We start from the raw sequence: 25430 nt of genomic DNA, 5'->3' as shown, positions 1-25430 counted from the left end.
ACACTCAAGTGGCTTTATTTTTGCAATAATTCTGGACCATTCTTCATGAGCCATATTAAATGAGAATGTTTGCCTCGATGAAATCTTCTCTTAGTTTGAAACTGGGTAATGAGGGTCAAAAACTAGGCAACTAGGTTAAATCTAAATGCTACACAACATACAATATTCTTTTATTTCAACCAATTGCAAACAAACTCATACATCATATCCAATGTTCATAAAAGTTCATCCCTCTGTTTCGGTAAGAATATTTCACTCGCATGTGATTTCCCTGCCGTCTACTTTGCATTATCTAGCGGGTACGTGATATCAAGATAACGATTTTGCTTGTTTTAAATATACGTACCTAAGGCTTTGAATATGCGTTATGCCTTGCTGACAAAGTATATGTTTACACCCTTGTTCTTGGTTATCAAGAAGTAACAACATTCAACGTACAGTTTTAATTATATTATTTTAGCTTACTAGGCACTTTATATTTGTATGCTCTGTAACGATGCTTCTACATTAATATCGTGCTGAGTTTGTACCGTATATACGTCTACAAGTTTCAGTTTTAAACTATACCTCGATGGAATGAAATTATCAGCATATGCCGGGTTACTGCTAAGTGTAAGATGCCACTTCAAATGTGATAAAATATTGCAGTATTGCAAGAAACTACATTATAATACACGGTTTATTGTGAAATAAAACGCAGCCCTGTGTTTGGAGAAAATTGATGTGAACAATGATTTACATATCTTACACCAATATAAAAATATAATTATATTTTGAATGAAAATCAAACTCGGAGACGATGGTGAATATGGGCCCAGAATTGTACTTTCTCGAAAAAAAATAACCCTTGTGTATCAGCATATGATGTTAGTGTTGATAACAGTGTGAAGACGAAAACTGGGTTGATTTATAATAATTTAATATACCTACTATGATATGAAGACAAATACAGAACAACAACAACTCTGGATAAATACAAGTATTATTTTGTATAAAACACAGCAGAAAAATTGTATAGCAGATCAGTACAGAAACATTCCAATATAATATTAAATAACAATTGGTGTATTTGCTACAAAAATGAAACTATATAAACACCACAAAGCTAAGATTTTAGCATAAAGAATTAAGCCATGTAAACTTGAAATGATAGCGTAATATTTCAAGTTTCAAACCAACAGAGGCTGTTGAACAAGAACAGATGTAGCGAGAATGCTGTATTTACATTTGTATTCGATTGGAATCCATTCATTTTGAACTCCAAGAATAACTCTTCTATGGTCTTAAATAGAACACAATTGGGCCGATGTGTTCAGAACTTTGTTAAAGTTAACAACGTTGTTAACGTCATCGTTGTTAACTTTCAAATAATTACTGGTCTGGGCGTGTAATGGATACATTTGTGATTTGCTGTATTTTTAACAAGTTTGAAACAACTGTTTCAGATTGTACTTCATATTTCAATATGTGAACGTCTCATCAATATTTAGTTCAACAAGGAGGTCGTTAGTCACTTTGTTAACTTTAACAAAGTTCTGGTCAAGCGGCCAAATGTTTTGTAAAAGCATAAACATGAACAAGTAGATCCATTGGATGAAGCGTTCGGAATCATTTCTTCTGATAATACTCTCAACTTATTGCCATCCAGTCAGATTAACCAAACAGAATTTTCCAGAAGTTTTCAAAAACAAACCCCAAGTTTAGTTAATATATTTTCACATAAAACGTGAATGGGAGACAAATTCCTGAGTTCACATTTAATATAACAATGCAAAAGCAAAAACTAATATAAATCTACATTAAAAACTTCAAATAAAAGTGTTTAGGTTTACCAGTTTTCAGGGTAATCACAGAAAAATCCATTTTGATCAAACAACAAATGTCCTTTGCAATCAACCTACCGACCATTTTACACGTTGATGCAAAAAATGTGTATGTCAAACAACAGTTTCATTCAAATTATTACGTTGTGAAAATGTGACCATAAGTCCTTAAATAACAACAGAAATTTGTTTTATGGCTTTGGCCTTTTTAATATTAATTTCTTAGGCACCCATGTCAGTTTGTCCGCTTTGCGCCAATCATAAATTGCGTGCTCGCATCGGTTGATGTACCGATATCCATAAATCATACTTTTTTTAGACAAAGAGTGGGAATGTTTACAACAAAGTGGGGGTATAGGACTGGATATACAAAGAGACAGCATTGTTCAGCTTTGATACGATCTATCTCATCGTGACGAGCTCCTCGCTGGATGTCGGGTGGATGGCGACGGTTTCGTCAAACTGCGCCTTGGTGGCACCCATCTTGATGGCGACGGAGAAACCCTGAAGCATCTCGTCACAGCCCTGACCAAGCATGTGCAGGCCGATTACCTGTGAAGGAGGAATAAGTTATTCCATATGGTACAGGTATTGCGCATATAATCCACAGACGGTTCCAAATTTACAAAATGAAATTACTATATTTTAAAGGGGCTTTCAGCATTTAAACTGAACCGGGACACCTTTTCCTTCAATATGCGACTCGAAATGCTAATCTTTTTAAATCAACACAGTAATAAGCTTTAAGCAAAACGAGAATCACAAGTAGTGGTCGCAAGAACAAAACTATTTGATCTCAAGATGATTGTGCTAACAACAGCCCATAAAATCATAAAGATGAAACTTAAATCGACACCAATAAATAAACGTCGAACAAAACACAGAAAATATTGTACCTTTTCGTCAGGCAGTAGACAGATGAGTTTCATTGAGCACATGACCTTAGTCTCCGTCATGGCGTAGTACATGGGTGTAAATGTAGACCTATACACCTTGATCTTGTCTGCTCCGTACTCTTTCTCAGCCTCCGCTAAAAAAGCGACATAAACGTTATTAGTAAGTTATGCTTGGAAATAGTTCTCAGTCATTGCGTAGTATATGAGTGTAAAGGTTGACCAATACAATTCGATCTTGTCTGACTCATACTGTTTCTAGGTAAGTACCAAGTAATCTAGTAAAATGTTCTATTGATCAAGGCGGATTCCAAGAGCGTTGCGAAGCGGACGCCAAAGTTGTTGATCTAAGTGCCTTATTATACGCATGCATATTTCTCTGGCAACATATGTACTAAGTTGCGTTTGCATGTATATAACGGTTTATAAGTTATGGCCAATATTGATTTTTTTTGTCAATAGTTTTTGTTTATAGAAAAATAATCATAACTCGACACTTATTAAATTCGAAGTTATGCCCCTTGCTATACATATGCGCATTGACCCTGGCTACATGTTTACCAGGTTTCATTTGAATTTCTTGGACCTTTTTTGAGTTATGGACAAGGATTAAGTATTAAGATGCACGACGACGACGTCGCGAAGGCTATGACAATAACTCAGACATTTTCTTTTTAAAAAAACAAACAAGCTAAAAATAACATTAGTTCATTCTATTTTATCTAAAATCGTCTGTTCTTAAAAAAAATAGCGATGAGATTTTCGTCCAACTACTTTAGATTGGCACACATGCTTCCAGTAAAAATACACTTAACGTAAAGAAATGCCCACAACTTTGGTTTCAATAATTGTGCGTTTGATCGACTTAGATGAAGGGTAATGCGCTAGCTTTGATTATTACGACAAAACTATCATTTCTCTCACATAAACGCAGGAAAACTTAGAAACAGGTCAATGCAAAGGCCTCAATTTTGTTAAGTGCTCGAAAAGGATAAATTTTGATAATTATATAGGCCCACCTTGTGTCATTCCAATGGTACCAATGGGCGGGTGTGAGAACACTACGGTAGGGATATTGTTGTAGTCGAGTTTCAGGTCTTTCTTGTTGTCAAACAGACGGTGTGCGAGACGCCGGCCAGCCGCAATGGCCACTAGAAAACAAAAAATATATATAGAAATGTTGACCAGGAATGGAAATCAACTGGGTTTGTTTGGAGTGGTCCTAAATACAAGGTGATTTCAAAAATGAAAGGTTATAATTACTTGTTGTACGTATGTAAAATAAATAAGTATAAACAAAAACTGATGTGCCAGTAAAAACTATTATCTTCAATTGCAGTATTGACTTGACATGAGTAGACACTATATAAAAGCGAACGTTGAACTAATAAACTTTGATCATCGGACGATGCAATAATCACTTCATTATTTTTCATTGACGACTCAACACATACCCGGTGTAAGAAGGGCCCGTCCACACACGTCTCCCAGGGCGTACACTCCTGGCCGGGAAGTGTTCTGGTACTCGTCAACTACGACGTTACCCCTACTGTCCATCTTCACGCCCTGAATGGTACACACATGAAACTTCTCTTTATGTACAGAGAAATATGAAGATCAAGCTGTATCAAGGCGAACAACTCGAAATGACAATATGATCATAAACAATACGGAATCCGAGTTGCCTTGACGAAAAATTACACCTCTAACTATTTTACAAATGAACATATTGCACTAGCGAATCTAAACCTCCCCCTTAAACGTCCATTTTTTTTTAATTTCAATATAGGAGAAAAAAACGAGTTATAAAATTCGCCCATAATGCACCATTGCGGACTAGAAATTGTTAAAATTGTCTTTGGAGAGTCTCTCCAAACCACCCTGTCATCTATTTAATCCAAATAAATTTCGGTTCTAAGGCAGGCGCAAGACAAAAGCTTAAGCCCCTAAGTTACGCCCCCCCCCCCCCCTCTAACGTCCAGTGCTGGATACACTCCTGTGTTGACCACAGACATGTTTCAACTATTATGATTTAGCTACTTCTTGGTTCAAACAATAAACAATATTATCTTGGGCATTTGATTTACTAACAACTTTATCCAGGCCAATTTTGTCCGAGTTCGGCACTCTTCCGATGGCCCAAAGCAGGCAGTTGACATCCGTGATCTTACTTCCGGTGTTCAGGTCAAGGGTCAAAGTGCCGTCTGCTTCCTTAGTTGCCTTGGTCACCTGTGCAATATATAATGCCTTAGTTTGGACTACATATGACATAGGGTTTTAGAATAACATGACTTCTTTCGAGTTAAAACTAAAATATGAAGTAGCAACTAAAACTAATTTTTTCACAATGCCCTTTCAAAACAAGCTCAATTTCAATAGGATATACCTTATAACTCAACCTACCTGAGTTTTCCTGCAAATCTTGAGGCCCGCCTTCTCGATCTCCTCCGTGACCTTGGAGCTCAGCATCTCATCGAATGTCCGCAACACCTGTGTGTGACAACATTCAATGTGCTATAAACATTGTGGAACGCAGAAACGTTTCAACAGTTCAATTTATATAGACCAGGTATCCGCGATCTGTACAGAAAAACACATACTGTGGTGCACCATTAAACGTACTGAAACGCCCGCCTCTTTAAAATCTTGCCATATGGGTTAAAACCTTGTACACTTTCATTTTTATAAAACCGGTAAAGTAGCATTACGCTTGGTATGAACACTGCACCAGGAGTATTTCAACGATTAATAGAAGCTAGGAATATGAATTAGCAAACACTTTAAATGACGGCAGTGCGGCATCATCACTTAAAGGTGCACTCTTACTCCCAAATAAGATGTAACACAATTTATGCAGTTGTTTTAATTTACAGAAAAGGATGAATAAATATAAAAAACAATGATTCCTATGAAATAAACCGAGTTTAATTTGAAAGAAATGCGCATAAAACAAGGTATTTCTAGCTTAATATGAGAAGATAGTTGATCACTGCAATTATTTTTACAATTACCAATCATTCAATATCTGTGCGTTTTCAGCAATCAAATACACAGTTACAATCGTGTTATCAGTAATCTTTTCAATAAATGCATTATTTAGTAAGAAGTTTATCACTCAAATAGTATGTTTGATATACATGTGTATGTATTGATTTAAATACGAGTGCCACTTTAACAAACTATGACGATTATACAAAAAGACACGCCAAACACTACTTGATGCACCGCTATATGGGTACCTGGTCATAGCGAATACATATGGAGGTGTCGGCACCCAGGGCGTTAAAGATTCCAGCCAACTCCACGGCGATGTAGCCAGCGCCGACAACAACTACTTTCCTGGAAATATAAGGTCGTTTACAGTAAACTGCTGCACTATTGTGTGATGTCTAATATGTTTACAGTGAACTGTTAATAGGTACCAACAACACTAACTTATTTCGTGATGTCTAATACATGTACGTTAATAAGAGCATACAAGTAAATGATTCAAATTCTATTGCTGAGTGTGGTGGTTCACAAGAGTTTTGCTACGAAATGCATTGATCCTTTTATTACATGTACCTGCATGGCGTTTCATTTAATTATCTATTTGGTAGTTAGTACATGAATTCAATTCGGTACATGGTAAACAACGGTGGTAGCAACGCAGACGTTAAAGCTGCGTCTTGAGTGCATGGTTAACCTTTTTGCACACATCCACGGACAATAATTGTTATATCTAGCTCATTATGCTTATATATAAAGTGATGTTTCATTTCTAAAATTATGAAGAACCTTACTTTGGCAGATCTTCCAGCTCAAAGAAGCCGTCACTGGTTATAGCATGTTCTTTTCCTGAAATAAATGTTTGGCCATTAAACCATCCTCAATATATAAACTACAATATTGACATCATGTATCACGTTATTTTTTCAAACCACATACAGTGTAGTATTTCCGGTATGACTGCCTTGCCGGCCATAGGTGGCCACGAAGACGTGAGGTCCGTGTACTTGTGTCCGTTCACCTCTGCCAACACCGTGTGGCCGATGATCAAGCTAATTACACAAACCTGGTATTACTGGTGGAACGAGATGGATATCGGTGGCCAGGGGGTTATGAGGGACCGCGTTCTTATAGGTGTTCATATCCAGACTTCGGACCTCTGTAAACACTGCGTGACTGATAATAAAACTAATTATACAAACCTGGTATTTCCGCCATGACGGGACGGCCGCCGGTGGCCACGAGGATGTGAGGTGCTGAGTACTTCTGTCCATTCACCTCGACATTTCCATCCTCCGTGAACTGGGCGTGACCGATGATCTGATCTACGACAGACTGGACAGGAAAAACAACACTCAATTAATATCCGCAGGATAATTTTGTAATAAGTTGGTAAATAAACATTTACACATAGGCGAAGAAATTACTTCAAAATCAGGGACAAATAAACTAGACAGTACTGTAGCAGGGGTGGTACAGGATTTAACGTTAGAGGGGGCGTAACGAAAGGGCGTTACCTTTTGACTGGCGCCCGTCCCTCAGAATTCATTTGGTTAAAATGTTTCCGGGTGGGGGAGGGGGTATTACTCCCTTACGACAATTTTAACAGTTTCTAGTTTGAATGATGGATGTATTGAAATAAAAAAGGAAACTTAAGGACGATTCAAGGGGGTGGACGCTAGTGTAGCACTTGACCGGCAACTGTTACTGGCTGTCACTTTAGAATACCTTGTTCAGATTTGACTCGTATATTCCGTTCAGTCTTCGAATGTATGCATCTCTCTTCTCCTTTATTTGGCTGAAAATAAGCATGGACCATATTTAAACAAAATTAGAATTAATTACTAGTTTCAAGTACAGTTTCAAGCTCATTCTTTAAGCTTTTAAGAATTCAATATATATCTTAAAAGGTTCCGAATTATGACAAAGGTCTTTAAAGGACGACTTAGTCGACATTGCTGACGACAAAGACTTCAAAACTACGACAAGACCTCTGTACCTCTTTTACTTAAAATAAATACATACGGAGGTTTAATGCAATATATAGCATCATGTCAAGTTTTTATCTCAATAATTATTCCGTTATGAATAAGATAATCATGCATATTTTACCAGGGGCCGTATTCAGACCGCATCTTAGTGACATTTTTTAACGTAATGGAACATTGCCTTTTCTAAGTTTAAATTAAACGAAACAATCAACGTTTGTACACCAAACACTTTGGAAAATGATGGAAACAACAATGCGTTTGAATGAATTTGATGAAAATAGAGGGTATTTAAAATCACATATTAGTTGAAAATATACACGAAGATGCCTTATGGATACGACCAAATTTACTTAAGGCGTGCCCTACCCCCAGTTGAAGCTTTTCATCTCGACATCGAAGCCATAGTCCTTGTGGTCGTGGATAAACTCGGCGTGCATCGCAGTGTTGAACATAATTTTCTTTGGGACGCAGCCAACATTCACCTGAGCAAATGTACCAAACCCATTAGTTACTACATTGTCTTTAAAATTATTTAAACGTATTAAACCTGAAAACACCTACCAACAAATCTCCGGTGACATATATTTCCTACAGTTGTGTGTACACATGTACTTTTATGGTTTCTTTACTGGCACAACAGTATTTGGAGTATGCAGTTTATATATTTGTAATATTCTACAGAAAAGATGCACTAAATGTGTTTTATTTCTCTCTCTTTGTATAGACAACGCTGGTGCTGAAATGATGCTTAAAGTAGAAATCTGTGTTAGTTTTTATTGTCAGCATATCCCGGTGTTTTATATCGCCAGTGTCATTGAGCATGCTCTGCTTTTTCTGAAACCGACATAATTATATGTTTTTGTTAGGTATTTTCTAATGCCAACATTAGGTACGTGTGTTATAAATCCTCAACGACCTTGAACCGTTTATATGAATACTCATCCTTAAAAATGCCTCAATGATTTCATTATTTGTATCGGAAATTTGATTGAACACTCAGAGTCTACTCTTAAAATCAAGTTATCTTCTGTTTTCATCTGTCTATAAACTATTAGCAAATAATGTATTTCCTATTGTAACTGCATTGCTTCAAACGAGTAAATCTGTTAAAATCTGACAGTTAATATATATATATATATGAATAACCTAGAATTATAAGCATCAATTAAACAATCGCATAACGGCGATATATGTTCAACTTCCATCTGTAGCATGCTTTAAAAATCCTGTTTTCGTTAAAAAGTGTAAATTAATGTTATTTTTTATTCAAATGATATTATGTTGCATGCGAATTCTGGATGTTACAAATTCTCTAGTCACAGTAATTTTAACAAAACGTGTACCACCATGCAAAGCCAGTAATATGTTGCCGGGCATTATGTACATTCTTCTTAAAGTCTGATATATTAAAGTTCATTTTTCAGTACAATATTTCAAAACTTTAAAAATACTTGCTCGTAAAGCCATTCATAATTATGTACAGAATAATATTATCTGCGAGTTCGTAATTGTGCGTATAATATTTGGAATGTACATGTGTAATTAAAGACCCACAACAGAAGTCTACATATTCAATACAACATTCCTTTTATTGTTAACATTTTAATTGAACAGTTTACTCATGGAGAGCGTTATAGTTTTGTGTTCAAACGCGAAAGGGAATTCAGCTTTATAATATGAGGATCTTGGATATGATCATCAGATCATATTATTACAAAATCATTTCCTGTGACAACCCGAATTATATCATGAACGTTAGCTACTTTATGAACGGTTTGCACAACCCTTTTCAGTATTTGCCCTAAATGATATCACATTCAATCAACGTTAAAGAACTCACGCATGTTCCGCCCCATCTCCCTTTTTCGATGACAGCGGCTCGAACCCCAAACTCAGCCGCTCGCCGAGCACTCGCCAGGCCGCCAGACCCTCCCCCAATAACCAGGTAATCGTATTGTTTCACTACAGGCGCCATTGCTCGCAAAATACTCGAAAACCTCATGTACAATGTAAAGGCACGTCTCAAGTAACTCAAATGTTCTAATTGTATTCAAATTGATTTGTATGTATACTTTCTATGTTATGTTCTAGATTTTAACCTTTACATTAGGAAGACTATACCGTACTGTAAACCTTACATTTGAAGAAAAGCGTTACATGATTTACCGAGTATATTTTATTATGTACATTCATACTCGCGCATACATGTATGATATAATACACTGCAGCCACATGAAAAAAGGAGCGTGGTAGATCCTGTCGGACCTTGGAAGTTCATATTAGTATCATGGTGAGTTTTGATATGCGACTGAATTTAATTTCCTGGCCTTGAATTGGAATTCCTGGGTTGGATACTGAGAGGTTCTTAGTCCTGTTAGGTGGGTAGAGCAGTAAGATAAATTACATTATTTTTTATACTTACGAGCATATTTTTATATTCCAGTAGCAGACTCTACACATGCCGTATATCTTCCGCATCACTTGTAAGCCCTGGCCTGCAACATATCAGGGAAAAAACACCTGAAATCGGTACCAAAATACAATATACATTGAAGTGACGTGTGACTATGGTGAATTACTGTCCATATACCGCATAAAACGCCATGTTTCTAATTCGATTCCTTTGTACATTCAGTCACAGATAGCTTTTCAAGACAATGGTAAATGCAAAGCAGCTGATTTGGGTTAGAAATACTCACTTTTTTGATAGTTGCGTTACAAGATTTTTGAAATACAATTGAATGTGAGCAAAGCAGTCGGACTATACAGAGTCAAATGGCCGTAGTCTAGAAACACACACACACGCACGCACGCACGCACGCACGCACTCGCGCTACCCCCCCCCCCCCAGTATTTTCAGATTAAACGGGTTTAAAAATAAAAATTGTTTGCTAGCACTTGAGAATAGAATCCGCACATTTATAACGATCACAAATTGTCACGGTAATCTTTAGTCTTGGCCATGTCGAAAAATGTTCCGACGTGCATTCAATAGTAAAAAAATCAGACCCACCTAGCTGCCATGCCGAACCTACAATCACTTTATGCAAGTGAAATTTTGGCTATGAGACTTTCTACAGTTTATTAAGCTGTTGACCTCTTATCATAGTTGACTGAGCTGACCAAATGCTGCTCATTTTCAGTGGAAAATGTAAGTTTTACTATTTGGAGGCTCCTGCTGAGCACAAACTATCATTTGTATTGAAAAAAATAAATAGTGCAATACAATACAAGGCACAGGATGAGCGAAGAATTGGTTCGGGTGAAAAATAAGTGGTCGCTACCCAGTGCACGAATTACCCAATTGATTTTGCATCAGAAAATGTCATATTTTCTCTTACATCGATCACAAATGTTATTTTTTACATTTGATTCTCGATGCTTATAATTTAAACAAATTTGTAATAAATACTCTAAGTTTCGATCACATTTAAACAAAACTTATTTTACTTATATTTCCTATATTTCTTATTTTCCTGTAATTCTCTATAATCCAGTAATTATACACGCCGGTTTTCAATCGTAACTACTCGGCCTTCTCCGGCAAGCTTATGCCCGAGGTGTTCCGATTTTAATTTATTTGTTATTCTAAAAAAAGATTCGGATCCGAGCAGGTGCTCTGTAAAAAGAGTTACCTCCCGTAGCGTATCCAGAGATACGTAAACAAATGAAAAAGTTGTTATTTTTTGGTAAAAAACAGCAAAAATGAGTAGAGGAAGCAATCGAGACAATAACAGCATCCTTAGCGAGATAGAATGGGACGAAGGGCTGAGTATGCCCGTCGCCAATGCCGAGAACAAGGCATTGGAAGACGAGGTAACAATATTTTGTGAAAAAATATATGTAAATTAAAGTGGGTGGGGTAACTTTTACTATTTCATATTCAAAATCAACTATTAAGTAGCATACCTTATACCTGCATGTGATAAGAATGAAACTATGGCATGTGCTCATTTTCTGGCTACACCAGGAAAGTTTGATCACTTCCATTTTAGCCACAAAAATTTAGTAAACAAAATTACCAAGTCAAAAAAGCCCAACCAGTAATTTGTCAATATGATATGCAAAACACTACAGTCACAATTAGTTTATATGGTGGCTGTCATCCCTGCTTATGCTGCAAAAAAAAAGTCTGCAAAAAAGCAGTTCATTATCACCGTTTACTTATGTGAAGTGGAATCAACACAGAGTTAAATAAATATATGTCACAATTAAGCAAGAGTTTTTTCTCTTTTTTTATCCTGTAATAGTCCTAGTGTGAGTGAGACTATGATACATATAGATCTAGATGACACCCAAATCAACATTATAACATTAATCAATACCTAAATCTTCATATGACTGTAGGTATATAGTAATTTCCAGCAAACCTAATGAGCATGCATGAACTGAAAACCTGTTTCAAAAATATTTTTTATACAACATCTACAAGTATCACAAAAAAACGTGATATTGTAACATGATAATATTGCACATGTTGTCATATGCGTAGTCTTCAAGTTTTATCCAAACTGCCTTATTTGAAGGCACTGCACGGCAGTTCAAAGTTGGTGGTTTCAAAGCCTAGATTCTAACATTTACTGCATGGTGCATTACTTAAGCTTTTATAGTAGCTTTAAAAGTTTTACTATTACTTACAATTTACAATACTTACTTGTGAGCTAGGAAAATATTTATTGCTATTTGCCATTCTTCCAGAAGTTCCATTTAAGAGGGAATTCTCTGACTGATTTGAAACTCTGTATAAGAAAACAACAACGTGGTTTACACTTTCCTGAATACATTTTGTATTTCATATTCACAGGTCCAGGGGAAGCAGCGCAACATGGTCAAGGTCAAGGGAGACCTGGAAGAGTATGAGGACAGAATCCATGCCATGTCCGAACACTTGAAGAATGTTAGACAGGAACTCCAACATACTCAGGTGAGATCCAGTGAACCATTTTCAAATCTGCTTGAATGCATCACAAGGACTCATATATTTAATAACCATGCACCTTGAGCAAATATCTGAGAGTACAAAGCATAGGCTAGTTAGTGCACACATTTATTTAAAAAATGTAATTTTCTGATGAACAAGGGGTCCTTAGGACTAACAGTGGGTATAAGACTCGGCATGGACAGCAAAATAAATTCCTGAAGATTGAAACACATGAGCACACAAATTATTAATGTACCAAATTTGAAAGTTTTTTGTTCATTTTTGTGTGGTAAGCTTTGGTGAAAATGAAATTGTTTTTAATGATTGTTATTAAATTATGATAAATGCACATGTATTTTTAGACTTGTAAAGTAAAAAAGGCATTTAAAAATAATAATATTTTCAGCTGAAAGCAATGAATAATACTACAATACTACATGTATTGGTCGGTCTACACTTTATTAAAATAATATGAGGTCTTAAACATACATGTATCTATTTAAACTTCATAATATAAAGTATAGATATAGATATTCAAAAATTTCCCCAGGGTCTGGTCAATGCTCGCAAGAAGGAGGTTGAGACAGAAAGTCACCTGCTGACGATTGCAGAGCGGGAGGAAGGCCGTCTCAAACAGGAAATCAAGAAACTAGAGAAAGAGGTTGAAGAATTTAAAGAGAGGAAAAATGTGTTTGAGGTAAGGGTAACTTATAAATGTTTTATGTTTAAATATTTTTGGAATATTCTACTGTTTAAAAGTCTGATCATGTCTAACTGTAAAAAAGATAATTATGTTTGGGAAAAGAGGCTCTTAGATATCACTAATTTCAAACATTTTTGAAAGCTATATTAATCAAATAAGGATTTGAGACAAACTTATCTCACCTTATTCTTTTATTTCAGAACAACATCTTCAAGCAGACTCAGAAGCTGGAGGAGATGAAGTCTCAGATGAACTGGGATCAGCAGGCATTGGAGGCATGGCTAGAGGAATCCGCTCGTAAAGATGAAGATTCAATGGCCATCCAGAAATACTCGCGCCACGATGAGAGCAAAATTAAGGTACTATGCCTGGGCTGTCTGGTCTTAAAATTGTGGATGTGCAGATTTTTGTTTTTGATTGAATGCTGAATGAACAACATTCATTTTTAATGGTAGCACGTCTTATGTCATTCTTTAAGAATGCCAAAAAGAAGAAAACACAGTTTAACTTTCTATTAAAATTTGATATAGCTGGGAAGTTTACAATTTGGCATAGCAATAATTAATGCATTGTAGGGTAAGTACAAGTTGCTGTTTCATTATACATTATTTTATTTTTCAGTACTGTTAAATGTATATAGAACTATTTGAAATCTATTGTAATGTTTACTCTATTAACTCCAGGAACTGTCTCTGAGAATGGAGAGACTAACAGATGAGGCTGCCAAAAAGAGACGCCAGCTAGACCATGAAACCACCGAAACACTCACTGCTCAGGTACCAGCCTTTCTTCTTTAGTTACCATTAGTTGAACATTTACGATGAGTTATACAGCTCACCATTGTGTGATAATCTTATAAAGAGGTTCCAAATTACCAGGTCAGAAAGTTTTGTAATAGTCACAAATAACCCTTTTTATATTGAGTATCATAAATGATAGTGACATTGGTAGTAAAGTTTGATGAAATTATGAAGAGACTGGAACTAGCTGTTGCTAATTTGATAAGCAATAACAAGTGAATAGTATTCTATGTGCACACAAAATAAATTTGATAAAGGATGAGAAAAACATCCTCTTTTTTTACTCTTTTTCTTGGCCTGTATTTTTGTTTTGACTTTCTTGTAGATTGAGTTGGACAAGACTGCAGAGGACTTCAGGAAGGCACATCAGGAGCGACAGGAGCTGATTCGACAGTGGGAGAACACCATAGAACAGATGCAGCGACGTGACAAGGAGATGGATCTCCTAGCAGCTGTAAGGGTTTTTCATTGAAGACATTTCAAAATTGCGTGGATATAAAATTGTTGATATGATTGTGCCTATGTTCAAAACAGTTTTAAGAGCTGAAATCATTTGCAAATACAACAGAACATGAAATAAAAGCAAAGTTTGGACCTGAAGATCAAATGATTCACCAACCAAACATTACTGGTATGACATGATTCTTTCAAGAGATATCATTTTTACATCATTTAATCATAACAGCAACTAGCCCGAGTGAAAGCCGAGGTGCGTAAACGTGAAGAGTCCATCAAGGAGAAGCAGCAGTTTCTTGATAATGAGATTGAGAACAACACGGAGCAAGAGAAGCGGATCTCAATTGCCGAGAGGACGGCGGCAAGGATTCGCTCTGACTACCAGGATGCTGAGACACAAAGAGTACAGTTCCAGGATGAGGTATGTCCAGTTTTCCCTTGGTTGTTTATCAGTTGAGGCGAAATATATTTTGAAGCACTGGCCTTAATGCACCCCAGCTTTTTCCCCTTGACTGTCCGTTAGGGCAAAACTATTTAAGCCTGTCAAATAAAGAAATTCATTTGCCTAAAATATAATTTAAAGGCCGCTGAAGTACTGTTTAATGCCAAAACTTTGCAAACCTATTATGCCTGTAAGCACTGGAACTTCCAGAAGAATTGACTAGCCTCTTAATCACAGGCCTTAGCTTTTTGCGTAAACTGTGTTTTACCATAACACCTGTGAACATTGGTACAAGCTCAAGTACTGGTAATATGATATGAAGTTATTCAGCTTTGCTTCAAAATGTAAGAAACTCATTGATTCTCTGTTGAAATTTATATTTGGAAACAGTGTTTAGAATATTACATCTATAATAAACATAGCAAAACAGACCTCAGTGTTTTACAGATTGCCTCATCTAACTGCAATTTTATCCATGTATTTAAGCTGGATGCTCTAAAGAGAACCGTAGACCGCACTGTGACAGACCTTGAAAGCACGAGATCCCAGGTCACACAGCTAAAGAAAGATGTTCAGGATAAAGAAAACAGGTATTTTTGACAGCAGACTTGAATATGGTGTACAATTACAAAGGAGGGGTATATAGGAGTCACTATGAAGGTCTGTTTAAATGTCCATCTGTTTGCCAGTATGTGAACAACAGTTTGTGATTTAAACTGCAGTCATCAAAATAAGACCTTTGAATGAAGTCGGAATTCATACACTAGGTAAAATCCTGCATTTAAGCAAGACTAGAATGCATATCACCAAAGCAGTGCTTGCAGGCTAATGCTTATTTCAACCAGCCACTGTATTACATGGAATGATTTTATTATTGTTAAAAGTGACATGCATGATAAGAAGTTGCAGAATAAATGATATTGATTGACCTTGACCTTTGCTACTTGGATTAATTGCCTGTTTTATTGTCAAATAAAACATGTTATATATGCGCTGTTGGTGGCCATCTTGATACAGGTTTGAATGGTAGTAGTGAAAAACATTCATGTTGGCTAAAACTTTATGCCATGAAGATTTTCATATGTGATATCTGTGTACACAGATATGTATGCTAATGATTCTTGTCCATTACAGATTAAGACAAGCTAAGGATCTACGTGAGACGCTTATCGAGAAACTCAAGATTGTGACAGAATCCAACCTGAGTGCCGAGGAGCGGGCTGCACGGATGGACGAACTGCTGGAAGAAGAGGGTGTGTAATGATTAAAATACTCAATTATTGTCAAGAAACATCAAATACTTTTGTTCACTTTTGCAATCACATGTATTTCTAGCAGCCATTACAACTTGTTGTTTGATCCAGAAAATAAAGATGTTTACCGCAAAAATGGCTAAATTGAGTTTGTGCAGAATGCTGTTGGCTCTTCTGCGCCCTAGTTCCGAGTCTCATTAAACACAACCTAACCTGCAATTTTGTTTCAGATCGTAGGCAGAAGGAGATAGATCAGGAGTTGAAATACCTACGAGACCTGCAGTTTAAGAAGATGAATGAACTACACGAGACCAAGATGAAGGAGAGAAATAGTGAGGCTGAAATCCAGGTAGGCTGAAAGCTTTCCAGAGAAATGGTTATCTTAGAAATTTAAAAAGAGTGGTCGGTCAGTTTGTTTACAGATTCATTTTGTATGATTTAAGAATGAGCTTGATATTGTTCACGATATGACTTCATAGATTGTTAAACATAATCACATTCAGACAATTTTTCAGGATCACTTACCATTTTAATCCATTCTCATATATAAGTAAGAGTGGGTAAGTGGTATAGGTGTCCACTTCTCACCCAAGAGGCTGGGTGAGGCAAGAGTAAGGTACCATGATATGTATGTACCTGTCCTTGGTATGATTTTCATGTAAAACTATGTTCATCTTTAAAACCTCAGGGAAGCCAAGCTGCTATCAGGAATCTCAACAGTAAGATCGGCAAGCTGGACACAGACTCACTTAAACAACAGGAGATCATCTACAATCAGGTGCGTATGTTTGCAGTGTTTGCAAATGTTCATAGTGAAAGCAGTATGCTTTTAACAAGCTCTTTAAACTTTTTTGAGCTCTTTGAATTTTTTTTTTTACTTTGGACAGATTTGCATTCTAGATTTGAATTTTGCATCAAATTTTCAACCTAAAATCAATTTTGTTTTAAATTATTGTTTCAAAATCATGATATTTTCAGTAATATTTCTTATCTAAATTTGTGTGATTATTGTCCTTTGTAGGACTAAAAAATAATCCAGCAGTTGGAGAACCAGTTTAAATTCTTAACATAAATCTTGATAGACGTGTTCACAATCAAGTGTAGCTATTCCAATATTCTGGCACACATGTTTGCCAAGTTATGCTCCTTGTTTATTCTACCCTATCCCAATGTTCGTTCCTGACCTTTACCCACCAGCTGTTGGAGCATCAGATCAACCTTTCAATACATACTTAAAACTTGGTATACAAGTTTACTTTGAAAACTGCACAATCATGTTCAACTATTTCCATAACTCTGGCTTAAATGTTGGATGAGTTACGCAACTTGTTTATTTTACCCTTTACTGATGATGTGTGTCCCTGGACTAGCAGTTGGAGTGTCAGATAAACCATTCAATTTATTCACATAAAACTTGGTAAACATGTTCACTATGGTCATGTGTAGCAAATGACATAACTCTGTCTTAAGTGTTTGTCAAATTATTTCCCTTGTTATCCTACCATACCCACCATGTTCCAGGACTTTGCGGTCCAACAGTTGGAGCGCCGAATCAACAGGATGCAGGGTGAACGGAGCAACGAGGAGAAAGTGGCTCTTGAGGGCCGGATTAAAGACCTTACAGATGATCTGGAGGCCAAAAACAATACACATACTCTTCTAACACTGCAGCTGAAGAGACTTCAGGTAAGCTTTTAGTTTATATCAACATAAACTTAAGGGCAAATTATAGACCGCATGGATGAACAAGAGGCCAGTAATAAACCTCAATCCCCCCTGAAACTGTGATTGACGAGGATTGGTCTTTTGTCTGTATCTGATAATAAAATATAGACGAATAGTTGGCATGCATATTTAATTCTCCCAGTTAACAACCAACTGTACATTGTTGTGTTTAATTGATTTTTTGAAAACATTTTAGACCTTTGAAATATATAGGGGAAGTCAATAATTGGATTCATAAATTAACGAAGTTGTAATCGAAAAAAAATTCTAACTAAATTCAAAATAATGCAAACGTAAGAACACATGCGACACAAATGTTTAGTCAATTGTGTATTTTATTCCTTAACTAAGGTTGTATGTTTGCAAAACTTTAAGTTCAAAATGTCTCCATCAATATTTGTCTTAAATGCTCACCGACAGGATGATATTAGACGTGTAAGCCGTGAACTAGAGAAGAGCGGATCAGAAAAGAATGACCTGACGAGCAAGATTGAAGAGCTAAACCTCTACAATGACAGCTCGGAGAGGGAACTGAAGAAAATCATCCGCTCCAAGCAAGACCTCATGGTGGACCAGAACATTCTGAAATTGGAGTTGAAGAGACTTCGGGACATGCTCAATGAGAGAGCTGATGAAGTGTTTAGTCTTGAGAAGAGGAGACTACAGCTGGAAACCGTGAGTTTGAAGACTTTTGCATGTTATAAAATAACCATGACACGAAGCTGCATTGATTTCAATGTTCATAAGGTGTCTTTTACCTGTTATATAATCAACATGCTCTGATTTTAATGTTTATATGGGATAAGCAAAAAAACTTTGTGTGTGTTGCCAAAAAAAATATAGAATAAGATGGTTGGGTTATATATTTTTTTATATTAAGTTGTGTCTTAATATTATTTTCACACTGAAATTGTTACGATTTGATCTGCATACATTTACTTTTACATATCTTTCCCGTGCAATATAGAATAAAAAAATTATACCAGAAATAGAAAATAAATCAAACGGTCAGAATTTGTCTGCTTGCACAAAAAGTTAGGGTAGGATGCACATGATTAGGGTGGATCGGGAAACAGGAAACAAACATAGTATTTTAACTGGTTAACTTAATTAAAAGGCAGAACACAATTACGCAAAAGGGCTTGGATTCTATAGATTCTTTTGTCAAACAAACTTATTAATTGCCTATCACAGACATAATCTAAGAGTCTTGTCAATTTAGTAATTTAAATACTTTTTTTAAAGAATATTGAAATGTAAGTTATATTGCTGTGTATCAGAACATTTTTGCAATGTGCTTTCACAGACTTTTACGTTAATATACCAACTTATTTACAAACTAAAGTAAAATAAAAATGAATGAGAACTACTAGTAATATTTCAGATATACCGGTACTGGTACACTTTTCCTGCCCGACATGTATCTAATACTGATGTTCTATTCCTTCAGGCTATGAAGGAGCGTCACCAGGAGATCAACATCCATAAAGAGATGCTGGGCGCCCAAGTCCGTGCTGTCAATGAGGAGCGACAGCAGATCTCTGCTGAGCTTCATGAACGCATCTCCAAGATTGACAAACTCAGGAAAAGGTAGGTGTATGGGTATGGTTTACTGACTTACAGTTATGGTATTTCAGCTGGAGATCATATTAAACAAAATTATTTTGATAAAAACAAATTTATCTGAACAAAACACTCTTAAAAGGTGAAAACTGTGTTTAAATTTTAATGATTTTCCGATTTATCGAAGGGATAGAAACATTTATAATATTGTTTATCCCTTATGTAGGTATGAGATTCTGATGGTTTCCATGGCGCCACCAGAGGGTGAGGAAGAGAGGTCACAGGCTTACTACGTCATTAAGGTCAGTGTATAAAAAAGTGTGTTTTTCATACAATGCAAGTTTGTCTGTCATTAATAGCTCTTTTGCCTATTAGAACATGTATGTTTAGCCTAAAATTACTTCCTTTAAAGTATACCTTAAAAACAAAAACATATGTTTTACTTAAATACTAGAATATTGTTGTACTGACTAAATTAAATAATGTAGAAATACAGGAAATCTGGGTCTTTGACTATGCCTTTTGAATTTTTTTTAGAGTGACATTATAAAAAATAGTAATTCAGTACCTTCTAACATCATCCACACAATTAAATAAATGTGTCTGTAACAGGCTGCTCAAGAGAAGGAAGAATTACAACGTGAAGGTGATGATCTCGACGCTCGTATCCGTAAAGCAGAGAAGGAAATCCGGGCCCTGGAGAACACGCTCAAACTCATGAACAATCGTAACGAGACTTACAGGAAGAGCTTCAATAAGGTCACTGACTCCAGTAAGTGCATCATTTATGATTAACTCTTGTTGAATACAGTCGAACCCCTTTGGCTCGAACTCGCTTGGCTCGATCTCCTCTTTGGCTCCAACTGGATGTACAGGACTGATTTCTATACACTGAAGGTAAGCCCGCTTGGCTCGAATACCTCGATGAATTTTTGCCGGTCCCTGGGAGTTTGAGCCAACGGGGTTAGACTGTATTTCAGCTTGTATCTTGACATTTATGGATTTTGATGTATAATGTATATATCACTACCTTTATATGATTCCCTTCAAAAAGATAACGTTTATGTGATAAAAAAATAATAATTTGAGTGACAATCACCCTACCATTAGAAGAAATGTAAGGTAGAAACAGGAGTACATGTGGGCGATGATGGTCGAGTTGAAAGCAAAACTAATCACTAAAATCCTGGCCAAAATCTCTTGAATCAACTTAAGTGTAAGCTTAATTAACTTATTTCATTAAGCTAAATTACTAACTTAAACTTGATTTTACAAAATAAAACTAGTTTATCATGATAATCATACCTCTAATGTCCATAAAAAGTCTCAGAACTCCTTAAATGAGAATATAACACAAATTTTACCAAAAAATAAATAGTGAATTTAGCTTGATCCTGTTATAATGGATTTAAGATGTTTTGAGAAATTGAGGCTTACTATTTGTATTATAGCCTTATGCTTCTCCTTCTATCATTTAGGTGATGAAATGGAGGAGAAACAACAGTTGGATGAACAGATGCGGGCTGTAATGGACAAGTTCAAGTACAAGCGTCGTCAGATTCGCGAGTTACAGGAGGACTTACACACCATGTCCAACACGCTGGATAATCTCAACAGGGATGAGGATGCCTATGTGGATATGGTTGAGGAGAAAAGGGTGGGTAGAGGGTTTTAGCTCATAAGGGCATTTGTAACACTCTTGTGATAGCTTTCCTCAACAAAAACAAATATGAGGGATTGTCAGGGATTGTCATTGATTCGCTGTTGTAATCGTGTGTGCCATCATCAGCAACCATGGTACGGTACTTAATTCAATTATACTTCATAAATGTCGCGGGACAATTGACTGACAAAATCTTGTTTTAAAGAATATGCATGAGCCAGGACAGACACCAATGAATTTGAATGTTAAAACTAAATATTATTCAAATATTATTCAGTAACCCCTATGGCCAACTGGTCTATACTGCTGTCGAAATTTATTGTATTGAAAAGGCAGACCCAGTTTGATTCCAGCTTTGCCAGAATATTTTTCAACTGGAAAGCATCTGGTACCTTGGGGAACCAATGAAACTGCCTCATTACTTATTCTTGATTACGGGATTTTCCTAGCCAAATCGCCAACGGCACAAAAAGAAGCATAGTGTAGTAGTGTAACATGGGTGTCAAACGATATGTGTTGTTGGTACAATGTTTATCATGCCATGGTTAATAAAGTCTGTGTCTCACCTGCAGAAACTCATCTCATTGTCATTTACTCTTGAGACCAATGCCTTAGGTTTGAAAAAATGCTGTTTTCAGAACAAGATTCTTCAGCTACAGAAGGAACTGGATGACCAGAGGGCCAAGCTGGAAAGGGTCACAAAACAGGTATGGCTGTGATGACTGAAGCAATGGAATTACTGTACATGTATACAACAGCATTTTATCTGGACCAGTAATCATAAAACATTTTAACTCATTGCCTAACTTAAGTCATTTTCCTAAGTTAAGAATTTCAATGGTTATTTGATATAAAAGCTTCATACTATCTGAAATGGTTTATTTTTTATTGATTTTATTTAATAAACATGCTTTTATTCCCTTATACCTTTCTTTAATTAATATAAATTTGACTATGAAAATTTTAAAAATTCGACTTAAGTTAAGAAATGACTAACGATGTTTTATAAATACTGGCCCAGTTCTTAAGGTCAATTTTTGGAAAGTGTGAGACAAGATATTTCATGTTACAATCACCTGTTATTTTTTTTTAATTCCTTTTAATTAAGAGTGTTATTAAATGTTCTACTAAATTGTTTTCACCTCTGTCAGAGAAAGTTACTATTATTCATTGTTTCACAGAATATGATAAAATATCATTGATTGGAAAAAATGAAATGTTTGTTTAACAGAATCTGAGGTATGCAAGGGAACTGAGATCTGCCAAGAAGAGCAAGGGGGAAACACCAGAGGAGGTTAGTGTCATTGTACCAGCGCTTTATTTGTAAATACTCTCTTGTTTTATGATGGTTTGTTTTATAAACAGGATAAGTTTTTTTAAATGTAAAATCTTTTTCCATTGAATATTATTTACACATTTCCAGTTTGTATTGTGTTTTGCTCTATATATACATAACTATTAGGATAATGAAGTTCTACCTACTCAAATTTAAGACCTTGCGAAAGAAGCCTGAATCAAGAATTCACAAAAAATAAAACCTGTGAAAATAAATTATTTCATGGTATAAATTTCTTTGGGAAGACCACAGATAACATGTGCAATGCTTATTTATTGATATCAGGTTCTTGGTTGAACATGTACAAGTGATGAAAGCTTTTTAAAGTGATTTTTTGTTAACTTTACAGAAAGATTTCTCTGTACGTGAGCTAAGAGAATTCAACAAAAATGCCATGCAGCAGATAGGGGAAGCAACTCAGGTTCACCCTGACCTGGCTGAGGCTGTAACCATGTACTTTGCTCAGGTAAGTTACCCCCCTTTGTAATAGTGTGTAATTTATGATATAAAGGTAATGCACCAGTCAATTGTAACCACAGGCCCACCAGGTCCGTGGGTATACCAGGGATAGCCGGGGAAATGGGCTATGTTTTTACCTTTCCGGTGGCCCCGCAGTGCCGGGTGAATGCGGTGGTTTTGTCTTTGTGCAAAATATAGCAGGGAATGGGCCTTACCTAGAGTCCCTGGGGTGCAGGGGCAATTGATGTGGATTTTACCATCAGTTCGTCCCTGCAGGGCACGGATCTTACGCGGGCTTGGCTGGACCGAAAGTCAAAGTCCCCGCTATTCACCAGACCTGGGGAGGGGGTGGTTACAATTGACTGGTGCATAATGCAGGCCTGGCTGAACTTTGCCCCGTTTTATAGATATGTATAAGATAAGGGAGGCAACTCAGGTTCATCCTGACCTTGCTGAGGCTGTACTCATGTACTTTGCACAGGTAAGTTACCCCCCTTTGTGATAGTATGTTATATAAGAAATAGAAGGTAACACCAACCTGGCTGAACTTTGCCCCTTTTGGAACTATTTACAAGATTGGGGAGGCAACTTTCTGAGAAAAGATGGATATTTGATAGCATTGATGTAAAATCGCATCACTCCTTAGCATGTGTGTAATATAACACCAATATTCTCTTTCAGGCCAACCTCCCAACATTGGCCACAGGTGGTGGTAGACAGCCAGGCAGTGCGCGTAGCAGCCTGTCCTCTGTGCGCAGCAGTGCATCTACCATGAAGTCACCCACAGGCAGTGCTCTTGGCAGAGCCCAGATTGGGGCTGACTTTGGGGGTATGTCACTTTGATTTTAAACACCTTACTTTTATTAGGACTCATGTGTTTGATTTAAAAAGTAATCTATTATTGAATGTTTGGAGAACTAATATGAATGTTTATGTAAAATCCAAATCAAAGTAAAAAAATATACTTTTTCAATATAAGAATGATTCCCTGGACATTTTCACATGGTTATAAAGTTAACAGACTTGAAACTTGGTATACATGTTGAAAATAAGGATACCATGTCCCATCACTCTGGCTAAATGTGTTTTGAGATATGCCTCTTGATTGACTAAGAGAAACAGATGAGTAATAACATACATCCTTGGTGCTCTTGTTTATTGCAATACTTGATTGATTTTTCCAGGAGTTCAGTCCCCTGGAAGCTCTCGTAGTTCCAGTTCAATGAGTTCAGTGAGAAGTGGGCGGAGTGGAGCAAGTGGGCGGAGATAATTTGGACTTTGATTGACATCTTACAAGCACCTGTCCAATCGGAGCAGAGACAGTGGGTGGTGATAATCCGATTAACCCTAACAAGCACCTGCCCAGATACAATTATTTTGACAAAAATATATTTATTGTTTTATTTCAATATCTTATATTAGAAACATTATATGCAAACTGAAAAATGCCTTTATTCAAAAGGTTTCCATAAATATATGTTAATAAATCAAGGCAGTATTAAGTACTGCTTGTTGCTTGTCCTAAATTAGAAAATTTTAGCTACTAGATAACTGTTATCAATGGTTTTTGTGCCAAGAATATATTTTTTGGCTGAATAAATTATCAAATTCTGTTATTTATATTGCATTTTAGGTAAAATTAGAGTCTTAACTAGACTTATTTATATATGTTTCTGTGATATTTGCTTTTTGTCATTTTAATGGCATGTATATTTTGTATTTTACTGTGTTGTTAACTGCCAATTACTTAAGGAATCTGAACCACAAATAAACTAGTTCTCGTTAAATTCTGAGGACTGGTGACCCCATACAATTTTGGTATTATTTGAAAGGTACTTATTTGCTGAGTGACTATGAACATGTAAAATAATGCTTGCAGTATTTTTTTTTCTTCAAGAAATAGGTTTATATACAATAATATAGTAGGAGATGATGGACATGTATTTATTTAAGTACAATTATATTTTAATAATTTACTTGAGCAAATGTTTGGGTAAATGTTGTTTGCAAAATGCTGAGTACTTGTTATTTTATATCAATTTGTGAAGTCACAACTTTAATAAATCATTTGAAAGAGATTCTCCACGTTGTTATAATTTGCAGAGCCAGTGTTATTTCAGTGCTTCAGTTGGAGTAGGAAGTACTAGATATATTAGTCCCAGGTTAAAGCCAAACCGCACTAAGTACTAAGCTCTTAGAGCCAGCATCAGTTGAACGTTTAAAGCCAAACAGCTCTTACAGTCGGTGTCAGTTGAACGTTTAAGGCCTAACAGCTCTTACAGTCGGCGTCAGTTGAGCGTGTATTGCTAAACAGCGCTTACAGTCGGCGTCAGTTGAGCGTGTATAGCTAAACAGCTCTTACAGTCGGCGTCAGTTGAGCGTGTATAGTTAACAGCTCTAGTCGGCGTCAGTTG

The 25430-nt window shown here is 36.2% G+C and overlaps 2 protein-coding genes across 2 annotated transcripts; one reads left to right on the top strand and one right to left on the bottom strand.

Moving 5' to 3' along the window:
• Positions 1 to 891: 891 nt before the first annotated feature.
• Positions 892 to 9793, bottom strand: LOC128220742 (glutathione reductase, mitochondrial-like). Its single transcript, XM_052929245.1, has 12 exons — positions 9536 to 9793; positions 8062 to 8177; positions 7433 to 7502; positions 6907 to 7039; positions 6499 to 6553; positions 5956 to 6055; positions 5120 to 5206; positions 4808 to 4945; positions 4171 to 4282; positions 3736 to 3867; positions 2720 to 2853; positions 892 to 2375 (listed from the first exon to the last, which is right to left on the bottom strand). Exons 1-12 carry the CDS (start codon positions 9695 to 9697, stop codon positions 2226 to 2228), a joined length of 1389 nt encoding a protein of 462 aa, XP_052785205.1. The 5' UTR covers positions 9698 to 9793; the 3' UTR covers positions 892 to 2225.
• A 1520-nt stretch (positions 9794 to 11313) lies between these two features.
• LOC128218846 (coiled-coil domain-containing protein 39-like) lies at positions 11314 to 25094 on the top strand. Its single transcript, XM_052926577.1, has 22 exons — positions 11314 to 11511; positions 12500 to 12619; positions 13167 to 13313; positions 13520 to 13678; positions 14003 to 14095; positions 14445 to 14573; positions 14805 to 14996; positions 15504 to 15607; positions 16152 to 16270; positions 16501 to 16619; positions 16959 to 17048; positions 17792 to 17956; positions 18416 to 18670; positions 19446 to 19585; positions 19785 to 19860; positions 20171 to 20330; positions 21037 to 21215; positions 21860 to 21928; positions 22453 to 22515; positions 22907 to 23023; positions 23698 to 23845; positions 24201 to 25094. The coding sequence occupies exons 1-22, from the start codon at positions 11401 to 11403 to the stop codon at positions 24284 to 24286; spliced, it is 2841 nt and encodes a 946-aa protein (XP_052782537.1). The 5' UTR covers positions 11314 to 11400; the 3' UTR covers positions 24287 to 25094.
• The last annotated feature ends 336 nt before the right edge of the window (positions 25095 to 25430 follow it).

The sequence above is a fragment of the Mya arenaria genome, chromosome 15, assembly GCF_026914265.1.
Source record: "Mya arenaria isolate MELC-2E11 chromosome 15, ASM2691426v1".
NCBI classification, from domain to species: Eukaryota; Metazoa; Mollusca; class Bivalvia; order Myida; family Myidae; genus Mya; species Mya arenaria.
This window is presented reverse-complemented; position numbering and strand designations above follow the sequence as displayed.